This window comes from Phaenicophaeus curvirostris, chromosome 11 (assembly GCF_032191515.1).
Source record: "Phaenicophaeus curvirostris isolate KB17595 chromosome 11, BPBGC_Pcur_1.0, whole genome shotgun sequence".
In the NCBI taxonomy this organism is placed as follows: domain Eukaryota; kingdom Metazoa; phylum Chordata; class Aves; order Cuculiformes; family Cuculidae; genus Phaenicophaeus; species Phaenicophaeus curvirostris.
In genome coordinates, this window is record NC_091402.1 from 6,091,972 (window position 1) to 6,108,306 (window position 16,335).

General features: G+C 47.6%; 1 protein-coding gene across 22 annotated transcripts in view; it reads right to left on the reverse strand.

The window, feature by feature from the left end:
* Positions 1 to 1,308: 1,308 nt before the first annotated feature.
* The window catches only part of CADPS (calcium dependent secretion activator), a 217,976-nt gene continuing 202,949 nt past the window's right edge, over positions 1,309 to 16,335 (reverse strand). For all 22 annotated transcript variants that reach the window (XM_069865973.1, XM_069865976.1, XM_069865974.1 and 19 more), the window contains 2 exons: positions 4,282 to 4,386; positions 1,309 to 2,624 (listed from right to left, as the gene is read on the reverse strand). In XM_069865973.1, coding sequence (XP_069722074.1) covers positions 2,445 to 2,624; positions 4,282 to 4,386 — 285 coding nt within the window. In that variant the 3' untranslated portion in view covers positions 1,309 to 2,444. The remainder of the gene's footprint in view (positions 2,625 to 4,281; positions 4,387 to 16,335) is intronic.

Here is a 16,335-nt window from a genome sequence, read left to right on the forward strand (position 1 = left end):
CCTGTCACTTGGGAGAAGAGCCCAGCTCCCTCCTCTCCACAACCTCCTTTCAGGGAGTTGTAGAGAGCAACGAGGTCTCCCCTCAGCCTCCTCTTCTCCAGGTTTTGGTAGACTCAGTATGACTTAGAACACCCAACTGCTGCCTCAGTTCCTCTGGGTATTTAATTGCACGGCTGGAGGTTGGGTATGAAGGAGAAAAAGCCTTGTCAGTGGCCACAAGGCTGTTTCTGCCTAAATCCTCAGAGGTGGCTTTTCCTGACAATGCTTCCCTCTACCAGCATCATGGAGCAAGACAAAAACCAAGCAGTGGTCTGCTGGGCTACAGTAGGGTTCAAAACTTGTCTATCCTAGTGCATCAAATGGCTTAACAACAAATAAATGAGGGTAAATGTGCATGCCTCCCACCTGCTCCTAAAATAAAGACCCTGCTAATGTCCCTGTTCCAAGGGCGATGGTGTACACTGATCAGCATGGGCAGGTGGGTGTTGGGTGCGTACAGTCCAGAGCCAGATGCTGAAGTGCCAAAGGGGGATATAGGGACCCAAAAATCCATCACTCCAGGCTCTGTAACTGTCCCAGCCCCAGCTGGGACTCAACACTCCCTTCACAGGCTGTTCCCAGAGGGCCCCTCCTCCTCCCATATGTCCAGAGAACGTGTTACAGCTCTTGGGCACTGGAAAACATCTTACTTTAACGGTTCATTATGTCACGCAGGTTCGTCCAGGCAGGACATTTTTCCAACATTCAGACATCTTTTATTTGTGGGTGCTGAGCATTCGTCCTCATTTCCCAGGGTGGCAACAGGTTGCCGTGCTTGGGTGTAAAGGACATCAGCTCTTCTGCTTCTCTCTCAAATGACTGAAACCTGGGCTGTCAGGACTCCTGTTCGGTTTGAAGTGGCTGCTGAGTGGGAGTGACTGCATGACCTCTGGGAGCAGCCCAACCTCCTTCCCATCAAACCAGCCCACTTTTTTATTTCAGCCTGGGACCTGCCTTGTGCATTCCTGTGCCCTGCAGGCCGCTGCGGTTGGGAGAAGTGAAAATACAAACAGAGGCCTTTTGGTGGAAGGTAAGTGTCAGGGGAGGCTGATGCCTGTGTAAAAACGGGGCTGTAGCAGAGCAAATCATCGATGACGCATCCAGAGGCAGATCGTAGGGTGTACAGTGCAGAGAACGGTGCAAACAATGGTGCTGGTGGCAGCAGAAATGCCCTCGTACCTGGGCAATGGACAGGCTGGTCCCACCCTGACCTGGGGGAGTAAATCAGAAAGCCATCTTCTTAATTAATAAACTGTAAAAACACCCATGAGAAAAGAAAATGCCTTTATTCTGAGAGGTGGGGGCTCTTACATCTCAGCTGGTAATTATTTTTTTTCTAAGGCAGACATAAAAAGACTCCGTAATTTATTCTTAGGACATCTGAATAGTTATTTATTGAGAAGCCACAGTTCTCACACTTTTACAACTGTCGGCTTGTATAAGGCAAAAAAAGCAAGATGGATCACTATTTTACACAGAAAGTAAAAGCTCTGGAGTTGGGGCTGATGGACATGCAGTTACTGGTCAAAATGCAATGTACATGACATATATAAAACCCATTGTGAAACAGAAGAGTTGTAAATTATGGTTACAATCTACTGAAATAAATATTCAATATATTATTATAAACACATTTGTATAGTCTAAGATTGTAATTAAAGTTGTCTTTGTACATACACGGTTATTTGAGATTTAAACAAAAATGTAACATTTAGAGGAGCAAACGTCAACATAAAACAACTGCTTTGGACTGGTAATGTGGCATGATATATCCATAATGATAGGATTAATCTGGTGTGGCAATTAGAGTGACTAATCCTTTGGGATGTAGCCTCTATGGAGTTAACTGCATATTGAAGGGAAGAGCCTGGTACGCTAACAAGGATGCAGAATGATTCAAACAGCTGTCTGGGTTTGTTTGTTTTCTGGTTTTTAAACGAACAGAGAGAACAAAAAAATCATTTGTAATTGCTTCATTCTTCTTTTAAAAACAAAGCTGTGTTTTTTTTATTAATTTTAAGCAGTTGGCATCCACAGAAGAGAAACAAAGAAATGAAAGGACTCAATTCACTCATCTTCACAACAATTTACCATCAATGTATATACAGTACATTAATGAAGCATTGTTTAAACTTTAACAGGGACACACCTAGCATGTTTTCTATGTAGTTTTTCCATTAACAGTATTAAACAATGGTGCTCCATATTGCTTATGAACATATAGGTATGAAATTAGGAAACCGATGAATCAAAGAGAGGTGCTAATCTTATTACCACACAGCTAACATGGCATTTGTATTGGTAAACTTCTCATGGGCATTTAGAGCTGACATAAAAATTCCTAATGTGGCTAACTGAGTTACAGACGAGGTACATGCACGGACACCAGGCCATCCCCAGCTTCCCTAGTCATCCTCTTCGTCTTCTTCATCGCTGTCCTTCATGGTGATCCCCTGGAGCCCTCCGCCCTCACTGACCGACGCCGTCGCCTCCTCTACCGTCAGCCGGTTCCGGATGGTCTCGTAGGTTTTGCTGTTTAAGGTGGAGTCCAGCACGCCTTGCAATCGGAAATCCCGGTACGTTTTCTAAAGTGGGGAGAGGCATGGAGGGAGGAGGAGACAGCAGAGAGGTCAGGGTTGACACTCACTCCCCCGCCACTGGAGTCAGCCTGTGCCCCCATGCCTGGTGTTTGGGGCTGCTAACGGAAGGGGCTGGGACAACAGGGATGTGGCTGAGGGTCTTTGGGGTGCCCTGAGCCAGGAACCCCAGCTCTGCAGCTCCAGCTCTGCCTTGGCCAGGCTGGGGGCTGCATAAAGGCTTTAAGCAGGGATGCGCTGGGACTTAGCACAGGGTGGCTTGGGGTCCAGAAAGACACGGGAGCAACGGATAAGGGCTCTGCTCCAACTAACGGCCCTTGCTCTCGGATGCATCCATCCGCCTGTCATGTCAGTTATTTTGCTTCATGCAACAGAATGCTTATCACCCATAACTGCAGATGTGATTACACGTTCCTGGAATGTTCTGTATTAAATAATCCTACCTACAGTATTTGGATTAAATAAACTAAGTCCTGGATACTGGGAAAAACTGTCGATGTATAAACATAAGCACACGGTACATGTTCCTTAAATATCTAGTTCTTCACCTAATTCTGAAACTGGGGTTGCATTTCCACAGTTAGCTGTATTTCTCCTGTTACTACGATCAGTAGATCTCATCTGAATTTACGTTCTTGACTTCTGTGAGGTAAAACTGGCCTCGTAGTTGATTTAATTCTATTCTGTTCTGTGTGGAAACCATTTACTGTTCTGCTATTTCAGAAAGACGTTGGATTTGTTGTAGCTGCTTCTGAATGTAATATTGGTATAAATAAAGCACTAGGAAGAAAGCTTTCCTCAGCTAGCTGACAAGTAGAAATAATTTGTCTGTGCTGGTTGTTTTCAGTTATGAAAAGCACATTTAATACATTTCAGTTTTAATTTATTCATGCCTTCAATGTGTTCACTGCACACAAGACCATAAACATTATAAAATGCTAGACCAAAAAGCATTAGATAGAACCTAAAATGATCAAAAATATATTTACCCCCTTCTGTGATCTTATTATTTCATGTAAACCACTGCGATTTCACACTGAAATAATTATCATTAGTCCAAGGCACGCACACACACACACATATACACATACACATGCACTCAAGGAAAAAAAACATTACTTTCAGGATATGTTATCTCACCTTTGTGATCTCTTAGAGTTGATTATATACACCCATTGTAAAAGAAACAACTGCAATTAACTATGAGAACAATCCTCATTTGCATTCTGACGATAATCACAAGCCATAGCTGGGCTTAAATGTTTCTAGTAAAACAGCGTTAAAAACTTTTGGTCTGATTTAATCCATTTTAACACTGGAGCTGATTGGTGTGACCAATATGTTTGTCCACAAGAAGGCTAATTTTGGTGTGCTTATTGTCCAGGTTGGGTCAAACAGCAATAGAGTTTTCCTTTGTTCATGCAAGTCATTACTTTGCTCTTATTTGCACACCTGTATTTTGCATCTATATGCATTCCCAAATCCTGTTTACCCTTTGCTACACAAGTATCTTAATTTTTAAGAATTTTAGTGAATGGCTGAATTTATCTGCCTGTGGCAGTTTGCCTAAGAGAACACCACACACATGCATACACAGACGCGCCTCCTGACAGCATGCGGTAGCGAAAAGACATTGGACCATTACCTTTACTATCCTAATGAGTGTTTTCAGCTGGTAAATGTGAAGCTGCAGGTCCATGCGGTCTGTCAGCCAGGTGCAGACAACATTCATCGAGCTGGTGTACCATTGCTGCAAAAGAGACAAGACTTCTCCAGCAACCACGTGAGAGCTGCGTGCTGTGCCCCGAGCAGCACGGGCTGCACCCAGCACACGCTCAGCACCGACCTTTCCCGCTGGCCAACCTGTTCCTGGGATACGACAGACTTAGAGGAGGAGACAGGCACCCTCTTTTACACAGAATCCCCACACGTGAGATTTTAAATTTTAATAATAACAACAACAAACTTATTAGGAAGGGTAATGGCCACCAACAATGCCGCAAGGTTTTGCTGTGATCTGATTTGGACATCGATGGGGCTTCCCAGCAGCGGTGTGCGCTTGTCCTAGTCCATGTTTTAACCCATTCCCCACCCCAGTGAGAGCACAGTCCTGCCTTTAAGTGTGTCAGACACACACTCAAGCTACTTACCGTCTTGAAATTCAAACATAACCAGCCATGGGGTGTGTCTGGTTCCCTGACGGCGGGTGGAGGGGAAGCTCGTGCAGGGCAAGGTTTGGCTGCGGGTGAGGATGCTGGTGGAAGCACCTGCCCAGGCTGCATGGAAAATGCTTTGATATCACCCTTACCATTACGAAAGATGGAAAAGAACAGAGAAATGAGCTTGTTTCAAGCTGCCGAACTATCAGGGCCCCTCCAGGGGCTGAATTTTTGCTGCTTTTCTGTGACAAAGGCTCGCAGCTGTGTGGCAGCAGCCTGCCAGCCCTGCAGCGCGGGAAGCCTGCGGTGGATCAGCGCCTCACTCACGCAGGGCTGGCAGTGCTGCTGATGCCACACAGACGAGCAGCGAGCCCTGGAAAGAAGGAAAAGCAGGGGCTGCGGCCAGGGGATCACAAAAACCTCCCCACGGTGCTCAGCACAACGGTTGATTACAAAGCGGTCTGCGTACAGAAATCCATCCTGCTTCTGTACGCAGTCACGCCCTTCTCTTGCAATCTCTTACGCACACAGATCAAAGCCCACACTGCAGACCAGCTGCAATTCATCTAGAACCAGTCAGAGACAACTCCCTCTGACCAAAGCAGTTTATATAAATTCTGACCAAGCACTATCCAGGTTAGCCTGAAATGCAGGTAGCCTAAAACTTGCACCAGCCAAGTGCAGGTGTCCCTGCCCCTTTGCGGGGGGGTCTCTGACACTCTCTTCTCTATAGCTGCTAAAGCCGGTGAATGGGGACAACTGGATATTCTGTGACTGCAAAACGGTGGTTGGCAGATGTTTTACCCTCCACCCTTCAACAGCGGCTGAGTGGCCAGCGCCTGCCTGGGAGCAGAGTGCGAGGGGCCCTGCAGGGCGTGTGGTTCCAACACCACGAGCTGTCAGCAGGTTCAGCAGGTGACATTGGGGCCTGCAGGCACTGCTCTTGGAGCACCCACCAGCTGGCACAAGGTTCACCAAAGAAAACCAATGAGTCCAAACTAAACCAGCCCAGCGTCACAAAACCGTGGGTTCAATACACATTTCTGAGCCGGATGGTAACACAGCGGAGAGCTGCCACCCCTCACCAGAAGCAGGCAGCAGAGGATGGTCATGCTGCATGGGGAAGGGTTTTCCTCCCACTTCATTGAAGATGTTCCTGTATTTCTATTTCTATAGCACCTCTTAATAAAATGGAGGAAATAAAGGGATGGAAGAGTCACCAAAGAAATCTCACGTAGTGATCTCTTGCTCAATGCTTACACTTTGTGCAACTCGTGGCAGAGATTCCTGCTGCCCCTTCGTTTCCAGGACAGAAACCTGGCAGGAGCTATGAGCTCAAATGAAACTAATTGAGACAGGCAAGCAGGAGCTGTTTCCATAACAGAAGTCAAGCTCAGATACTGTTAGCTGTCACTTGAAGTCCTGATGTCAGATTGGGGTTGAATTGTGAATGAAGCACCCTGGTTAGCTGGTGAAGGCTGGACCAGCACCGTAGACATGAAGGTCTGGTGGGTCTCCATGCATTCCAACCCCTCAGACTAGCCTGAGAGGTCAGAGAGACATCCCCAGAGAACCCCTGGTGCCTCAGGGTGCTGGGACGATGACCCAGGACCAGCAGCTGGCTTGAGGTGGCACAAATCACCTGCTGCCTATGGGGGATCTGCCTGGGTTCCCTTGCAATGCTGGGGGGCCACGTAGGCAGAACAGAAAGAAATCGTTAACGTTTCTAATGTTACTTTTCTGCAATCAGCATGCTTACAGGAGTCATTGCTCTCAGGTGGCATTAGCTGTGACCCAGGGCTGCGCTGGCCCACAGATGCCCAGGTCACCTAAATGCGTCCCTTCCACCCCCTCTTAAAATCACAGCCCACTGAGGCACGAAGCCACTTCATGTTACATACACATGCCCTCTCCCTTCTACTACCGCCTCCCTATTGTCTTCCACGAAACAATAAGCGGGTATTCGCATCATCCTAAAGGAGATGAGCAGTCCCGGTGGGGGCAGGTTCTGGGCGTCCAGTGCCACACACACCTGCACGGCCATACGGATCCAAAAGAGAAATGATGACCTCTGCCCAGATTAAGCAAAATGAGACTTTATTCTGTGTTCCTATGTGCTGGATTTCGGGGAGACACAAACTCCTCCAAGCCAAATCCAAATCCCAATCACACCCCTCTCCTCTGGAGCACCGTCTGCCAAGGGCTCAGCCAGGCGCATTGCTTGGCTGCATGAAAGGAGCTCTCTTTCTCAAACCTAAGTCACTCTAAAGACTTCCTGCTTTATGAGAAAAAGACAAAGTCTAATTCATTGATCTTGACACACAAAACCGTCACGTCACTTCATAGAGCACACACCAACTGCTGAATTTAAGCCCTGCATATTCATAAAAATAAGTTAGCCCATAAATTACATGTTCCCTTTAGCTATCACTAGTGTTGATGTGCTATAAGATGCAAAGCCCTCTGATTCATGACTAACCTACCAAAGAAGATAACATTTGCATATGATTATATTATTAAAAAAACCCCAACAACAACAAAGCCAAATGCTCCGGAATGGAAACGTGATCACTGCAGACAAAAGAGCGCAATGTGGTCCTGTCAGGACAGTGGCTGCCTCGCTCTCCCAGTGTGGGGCTGCCATTCCTGATGGGCAGTGGGGTGCGGGCTGGGAATGCAGGGCTCCTCGGGGCTCCAGCTCCAGCCCTGTGGCTCGTCCCCACAGCCAAGGTGCAGAGGCACAGCCCAAATGCTGAATTTTGGAGCCTTGCCATGGGGCTGCATTTCAGGCACTTTACTGTAGCCTCAGTGCCAGCTAAGCTGTGCACAGGCACACTGAAGTAAATACTATAAATATGCTGAAAACTCCTCACACCTAGTGGAGAGAAAGAGCAGACCTCATTGATGCTCCGAGGACCATGCACCCCACCACCACACATAACCCGCTGCTGCCCACACACTTTTCTGGTGCTGGCTGGCATCCCTGCCCATCACCCAGACAATTCACACTCAGTCTGGGGGCATGAGGTGAAGGACGACTGTGGAAGGTGCATCCTGGTACACGTGTGGTGGATGCCTCTGCGGCCCGCTGTGCAGGATGACCTGGCTAACAGCAGAGGAATTGCAAACAGATGCTCTGCGGGTGCTATCGTACCCCAGTAACAGCAAGTAGATACCATATTTGCACAACCAGAAATTTAATCCCTCTTTCAGGTTAAGCTTTCTGTTCCACTCTTTCACAGTGACGCTCATTGCTGGGTGGGCCATGGGCTGGCTACGAGGCTCCTGGACAGGCGTTACAGGAGCTGCCAAGGGCTGGGCTTCCATCACTGCCCATCCAACACCCCAACCAGCTCCAGCAATAAGAGCAATAAACTTCCTCCTTCTCCCCCCATCTTTTTTTTTTCTGAATGCAAAAGCATGATCAATAAGTTGCTGAAATAGCAAGTTCATCTCTGAATACATAAATTGCAAAAATTGATATGAATAAATCTGCAAGTAACACACTGAGTGTGGCACATTTTATCATTAAAAAAAAAAAAAGCCCAGTGCTGGGCTCCTGCGCTTTCAGGGAGGTGGTGTCATTACACATACCCAGGAACATCTGCAAACCCCCGTTTTCTTTGGTGTGAGCTGAATGGAAGCCTGACCTCCTGTTCCTTGCCATGAACCTTGAGTTCACACTCATATTTTACATGTTACAGGAAGCCACAGCTCACCCCAGGGGTGCTGCAAACAGAAGCTCGTAAGCCAGATGCAACACTGCTTCTTAAGGCACCTGAAGGAGCTGTATTCTTCATTCAAAAGCTTACATACTAGTAGCTTAAGGTCACTTCAGCTTTTGTAAAGAGTGGGACAAAACCAGGAATGCTTATAGGGCTGGGTTGTCAGCAGGGTAGCAGAGGGATTACAAGGAACCTGTGACTCTGCCTCTTTCTGCCTTTACTGGTAGTTTTTTTGTGTGTGAACAAGTGCCATACAACAGATTGAGGCTGGTATAAAGGCCTGGGACTGTGCAAGAGCACCCCGCTGAGCCTCAGCTGTGCTTGCAATTAGCAATAGGCATGAAATGATTATTGTTGTGGTGGCTGATGGCAATCTGAAGTGACAAGTTTTATGGGGGAAGTTGTAGTAGGGATGTTCAGCAAGTTTCTGCAAACCATTAATCGAAGGCTGCAGCACAGTTTAGTCAAAGCTATTTTATGTCATTCCAAAGGTCTCACAAGGATGCTGAAAGAATATTTTTCTGCTCTCAGTGCCTTGGAATGGAGTTTTTCTAGGTCAGGGATTCTTTACTGCCCTATTTAGTGTCAAAAATACCCATTTGCCTCAAATTAGCAGAAAGCTTGTAGTTAAGGGCTGGAGATTAGGCATACAAAATTACTCAGCAGGTGACTGCTGGGTGGATTTGGGGGTTGAGAAGTCTTTAAAACCGACTACAAGACATTATATACTTCTGACAAAAGAACATAGTAATCCTACCTGCTTGCTTTAACCACTGTTGTTTGTCTATTATTATGTGCTTTAATGCTCATAAGAGCAAAACTACTGGTGATACTACTCAATTACCATAGTAACTCTCCCCTATGACCTCTCATTTCAGTACTCGCTTTCCAACCAGAACCAATCCAAGCAGGGCAAATCTATTTAAAACGGTGACACACATTGCACAAGGAGGCTCCGAACGCCGGCTGGCTCCCCCTCTTTGTCCGGGACACGGACTTGTTTTGAAATGCTCAAAGGCAGCTTTGAAATGAACCCTTGAATTCAAGGTGTTTCAAAGGTGAGGGACGGGATGTCGGGTGGCTGCCTTGGCAGCAGCCCCGAGCCAGCCCGCACAGAGCGAGGGGACCACAGAGGTGAGAAGGGAGAGAAGAATGTGCTAACTGAGTCTTATTTCCCAAAGGAAAACTGAACCTGCTCTCAAGCAACAGCCCTATCTCGAAGGGACTCTATCAGCTGGGGAAAAAAAAAAAAATTAAAAAATTACCGACTCTTTGTATCTAGTGTTTGCATCCCCGTCCAATGGACCAGAAGCTCAGCTGGTGGAAAGCACAGTGTGGCTGTGCTGATTTACAACTGCTGACAGTACGTGACAGCCAAGGGAGCTGTGTCCATCTCCATCCTGGGCAGCTCCGAGATCAAATTCGGTATTCGGCGTTGTCACATGCGTTCACGGCAGCCACCTCCCCTTGACAGGTGTTGTCTCCGCAGCCATAGCAGCTCAGGACCGTGCTTTCCAGGGACCAGCTCTGTACAGGCAGCTGTACGAAGACTCGCACAATGAGTGGAAGCAAGAGCTCTTCTGGTGAAGTCTGCCCGCCTGAGGGAACAGCGTGTCCTCCTGCATTCGCTCCTGTTGTGCTCTGTACATGCACACAGGCTGCAGACCTGCAACCCAAAGTCTGTGCAGCTCCACAGCTAGCATGGAAGGACCACTCCTGTCCTTCTAGTCTTCTGTGATTACTATGGTGTTCCTCTCCACCTTCTCTCAATGTTTCTTTTGCTGTTGATCCCAGGCAGTCATTGCAATCAGAAAGCTTCATAAAGAAGTAACAATGAAGTGTACCCAATGCAGTGTCCCATGTTTTTCTTTAAAAAACGAAAGAGATGTCCCTCAAGCCTGACTGTACTTGGCAGCACAGGCGATCTCAGCTTGAGAGCCTCCTCTGAAAGCCAGCTCAGCTGAGATGCTGGATGTGGATGACAGCAGTGGTGGGACAAACCGTGCCTCCTGCCCTCCTCCCAGACTGAGCTAGCGAGGTCTTGGCTGGGCTGCCAGTGATGAGCCCTGGCTATTTCTCAGGTCATACTTTAGAAACCTGGCTTAACTCTTGAGCTAAGACACATGGTGGTGGCCCTGGAGGTGGATGTGGCACAGCTGAGGCAGGCAAAGAGCTGCAGTCCCTCAGGTGCACAGGTAGCTCTGGTCTACAGTGCTGATGAGGAGATGGGGACAGACCTGCCACGCGATGAAGAAGGAAGAGGCACCTCTCTCTCCTGAGAGGATACATTTTCTGTGTGGCAGGCGGAGGCCTGCCCATGCAGTTATCCTCATCCCCTCCAGCCATCAACTTTTCTTCTGGCTATTTACAAAGCCCATCATCTGTGCCGGGTACCACTCCATGGTGCCCTGCTCACTGGCTCCCCCTTCGCTGCCATGTGCTGGGGAACCAGAGGAGCCATCCAAAGGCAGTCCAGCATTTTGAGCTACAAAACCTCCTCCAGCACAGAGGGACAATCCTACAACAGGGTAAGGGGCTCAGCCCCACAGGCAAAGAGCATCTGGCTCGGTTGTGTCCTGGACATGGCTACGGGTGGCATCAATAATAAACCAGTGACTCTCTCGATTTACACCTGCTGAGGATTTGGCCCACTCCCCAAAGCCTTGTGGGGCCAAGGCTCTGAGCACGCCTGGAAGCAGAGAAACTGGTGTGACACTGCCCACGTCACAGAAATGAAGTTTAGCGGCTGTGGATCTAAAAGTACACAGCTAACCAGAAAATAAGCAATGAGTTAATATCACAGGCATTGATCAGCTAGTCTTACAATTAATGCTTCCAATAAAAAAAAGCTCCCCCTTTTTATTCAACAGAATAAGAAATTAAACACTTGTGGGCTCATTCTAAAGAATGAATGAAATTGAATAAGCTACCTAGCACTTGAGATTCCCAGCGAGTGCTTGAATAGAGCAAACCTCCTGAGTTGAATGGATTGCCTTTTGGGACCAATTTGTCTCTTTTCACTCTTTATTCCTCCTTTTTTGCTGACAGATGTACAAAGGCGGAACTGCGCTGTGCAGCTTAGCTACATGCACCCACAGCAGCTGTCACTTTTGTCGAGCAAGTTAATCAAGCAAATGCCACCATATCCCACTTTCTATAAGGAACAACATGTTATAGACAGTAGTCTTGGGAGACAGGGAGGGAGGGAGAGAGACTTTATTTTAACTTTGAGTAGCTGGTATTTTTTTTTCCCCTCTGTGTGTAGAAGAAAAAAGGGGGGGGGGCGGAAAGCAGCCAAAGCTGGTAGCACAAGCTGACACTTTTGTTTTCCCGTAGAACAAATATTTAATATGATTTTAACGCTAATTTGTACTAGAGGGAGAGCTGTCCGGTTTTAATTAAATTTAAGGGACTTAGGGGAACACGGTTAAAAAAGAAATGGAAGCTTTTTGTTTGCGTTAACGCTTGTTGATAATAATATATCGATTGTCAATTGCTAAGCCCAAAAGATTAGTGTAGTAAATACTATTATCTGAATGCCACAAGTGAAGTGCTAGCTTCCCGTCCCCGCTTTTCCCTTTGTGAGGCAGTTTGAATCACTGGTTGTTATTTATACATTTTCTTTGATAAAACCAACTTGTGTGGCTGATTTTTTTTAAACCCTGCCTCATTAAGTGCATAATAGCATTTACGTGCGGGGCTTTCTGCTTTTTAGCCTTTCAAGCTTAAGCTTATATTCCTCTCTCACAACCATGTTTCAAAACTTGGGATATTCACAAACAATTGGATACACACCAATATTGTATATATCAGATGCTCTCTTGCTATTGCCAAGGACTAGAAAATAACAGAGCATTATCCGCAAAGAGTAAATAAATAGTTATCGTCCTGCTACGCTGCCGCCCACCGAATAACAACACTGTCTGATCATTAGTTAGCTTTTCTATTGTATGTAATTCTTTAACTGCCTATACTGTTGTTAGGTATGCAAGAGTTGACATCTTTTGCCATAGCTCTCCAGATCCCACAGCAGCAAAGCACTGAGAGGGCTGCAGGCAGCCCTCGCTTTGCTGTTGGAGAGGTGATTCACCCCCAGATCCACACACTACTCAAAGTACCTTCTCTTTCAGAAAACAAATCGAAGTTTTGGTAACAGAATGCACTGTGCTAATTTAACTTCTCTGTGGGGTCTTTGGTGCACAAATCAGAGGCGTTTGGGATACGGACTCTCTGCTTGCACCTCACCCATAGGAGCAAAGCCTCCGTCAGCTGTGCTTGGCTCTGCAATGCCCAGGCAGGTGGTCCTGGTGAGAGGCAACGCGACCCTCATTTTCTGAATTAAACCTCTCTATAAACTCTGTACTAAATTCTAGAGATCTAGTAAAGCGCCAGCAATTTAATAAAAATCCCCATAAACCTCAGGGTCTTTTTTCCCTTAAATTTTATTATTTCGTTCTGTCAAAGCCTTGTGAATCTGTGTGGAGCCTCCCAGGTCACGCTCGCACTGAGCCTTTACCGAAAAAAAAGGCTGCACTGCTTTTTCCTGGGTTTTTCTGTATCGCTATAATGCTGTCACTGCCAGTACACACAGTGTATTCTTCAACATCCACCCCAGTGCTGCAATTTCTGGATGCCTTTTGCTCTAGTTTATATTCCTCTAACTATGGAATTTCATTCACGCTGACAATGTAGCTATATGAGGAAGTTACAAAGTCAAAGAGGCTCGATATTAAAATAATTTGTATTATTATTTAATAAAGTCATAGCCCCAGCATTGCATAATAGGGTTAAGCTGCTAGCCAGAGCGACTCATCATCTGTTTAGGGTGCAAAGTAGCATCACCGAATTACATTATCTCCCCCCCCTCCAATTCCCTTCCCCAAAATAAACCACAAAAAAACTTTGCGTAAGGGCTCTGCCTTCAAACAGGGAAAAGAATTCAGAATGAAAGCTGAAACGCAGACCCAGGCGCATCGAAGTGCTGCACGCTTTTTGCAGTACATATGGTACCTGCGATCACCCCCTGCTCGGGGAGCACAGCCCCAGGGAGCCCCCGGCTGCCGCTGTGCCCCGACTCGGCTGGGAGCAGGGCTCAGCAGGTCGCTGCCACAGGGGCTGGAAGGAGGGAGGTGCAGGGCTCCTTGTGGACACATTTTCTGTGTGTCCTGCTGCAATTGCACAATTCTCCGCTCGCCAAAGGGGCACAACTCATCCTGCACGCTCCTCGCTGCAAATTTCTGTCAGCTTTTAAATCACAATAATTTTATTCCATATATTATGCCATGAATTTTGGGGAGGAAAAGGACAATTGACATCTTTCGCGCCAGTGTGGCCAAGGACTCCAATAAATAAAGATGTCCAAGATCATCTCTAATACTCTCCACTTTCAGTGCTTCATAAAATCATTTAACAACACCTACACACTTGTGCAGCTGTGACTCCGCACACTGGGGTGGGTGAAGGTTTGTTTATTCCACTCATCAGCGGCTTTGCAGACACTCCAGGAGCTCTGATCACACAGTAATGGATTCCTACTGCAGGTACACAGCCAGATGGAGACAGAAAGGGAGCTGCAGACAGTATTGCACCCTCACCAAGGAGAAACAACTCTGCTGCTAGGGATGCAATGGGTTGCATTTACTCAGGGGTTTCCAAGCTGTATGTCAGGGTGATCTATCCCGCTAGCCAGCTGCCAACATCTCTGCCTGGGCAAAAGCCACATATTCACATCCCAGGCAGAGGTGAGGGCAGGGCAGCTCTGAGGACAAGCCAGTGTACCCCTGGGCTTCCTCCCTGGGCAAGATCTCACTGGAAGACCTACCACAATGTTGGCTCGTTGCCTCCTGCAGTCAGGGATGCCCTGGTCCTAGCACACCGGGACAGCACACCCTACACCAGCCTGCACACTAACCATCCACGAATAAAGCCCAGCTCAATCTCTGAGGAGGTAAACCCTAACCCCCTAAGCCACGCATTGGTCAGGACTCGATAGTGGGCAGAGAAAATTGTTAAGGAAACAGCTATTTACCTATGTCAGTGTGCCATGGCAATGCGGCAGCCGATGCTCTATGCTCGTGGTGATTCAGGAAGGAAGCCCACTGGCATCGGTCCTGGTTGCACCTCTAACTTCTCTCTCCTTCACAATGCCCTCAAACCAGGGACACCCCACACTCAAACCTGCAGGTCTGCAGGCTGAGAGCCTTAGTAGGTGCCTTCTTTCCTCTCTGAAACTAGACAGCCCCAGGCCTCAGGCATCACATTATATATCTGCAGGAAACACTACCTTTCGGGTAAAGCCTGACCCAGCTATGCGCAACCCTGAACTGGGAGACCCTGCCTATACTGGGTGTGCTGTCACGCAGCACCCCATGTACCTGCACTAGAGGACAGAGCTCTTACTGGGGCTCTGTGGACACCGTTAGGACACGGCTGGGTGCTGGACCCTCTCTCCCTTTGCTGTAGACACAGCTCAGCAACATGCACAGCACTTGCTGAGAACTGTCAAACAAACCCCTCCCAAGCCCTCCTGCTTTGCAGCATTTTGCAGACCTTGGTTTTCCTAAATGAAAGAGCTTTTGCATAAAAAAAGTATAAAGGCATGCAATACACACACACAAACCCACTTCTGTATGGATGCTTGTTCTCAATTACTTTTTTAAACCTATAAAGTAATCTCCGCTTATTTCCATTTTTCAAAAAAAGAAATGGAAGCTAACACGTTAAATTCTGTGTTTCTATATAAAGCAGCTTAGTAAAACACAACGTCCGCGCAGAGTGCTGTTTTTTTCTGTCCCAATCATAGGGCTCTGTTACTGTAAGGCAGTTTGGATATAACCAGATGCAAAGTTGCTCAATAAGATGCAACACAGCAATACATGCCATAGGATACTGCAATTATACTTGCTATCAGATTGAATGGAAAGCTGTGACAAAGTGGGACTCAATAGATTTTAGCTGGTTCCTTTATAGCCTGCAAATTCAGAAAAGGCAGCTAGAGGCTGCCAGGGTGTCCTGGACTTACGCACGGGAGGGAGCAGCTTCCCTGGTATCATTCCTGGGGTTACAGACTGGAGAAAACACCCTCCCTGCCCGAGTCCTGCTAAGCATTTTTAAACGCTGATATCATGCACCCAGGGCGAGGTTTAAAGGAGCACCGGGAAAGGAAAGAGCTGTAGATCAAGAGAAACGAAGTGACCTGGGACGGCTAATCTCACACGCACTGCTGGCTGGCGCAGGCAGTGGCAGCGATTGTGTGGGGCTGGATTGCAGTGTGAGGAAAGGAAAAGAGGGACGGAAGGCGCTGCTGGAAATCAGACAATTCTTCATTGTCTGTGCAGGGGCTGTCAGCTCACCCTTGCGTGCACCAGGAGTTTCTTTGGGCTAAGGCCCTTTGCAGAGCCTGGACGGAGGGAGCAAAGCTACTAGCAGTGGGGGGCTCAGCCCACGGCTGCTGTGCTCCGGGGCTGGGGTTCAGCCCCACACATCTGCGTGCACCAGGATGTCCCAGCTCTTCCCACGCTCCTCGCACAGCCAGGCTCAGCCGGCACCCGTGCTGGCTGGGGTTCACAGGGAATGCCAGTACCTTCAGGCTGTCCTTCCTGACCCACAAGACTCAAGATTCAATTAACTAAGGCATCTTAAAAGAACCTGGAAGGCAGCTTCAGCTCAGAGTGACTCGTATGCAGTTGCACATGTGCACAGGCTGCTCGTGGTCAGGGAGCAGAGAGGCTGCTCAGAAAAAGGATCTCTGAGGATGTAGCGATGCCTGCGATACAGTACGATGGCACCTCTTGCCCCAAAACTACCTTAGCTACT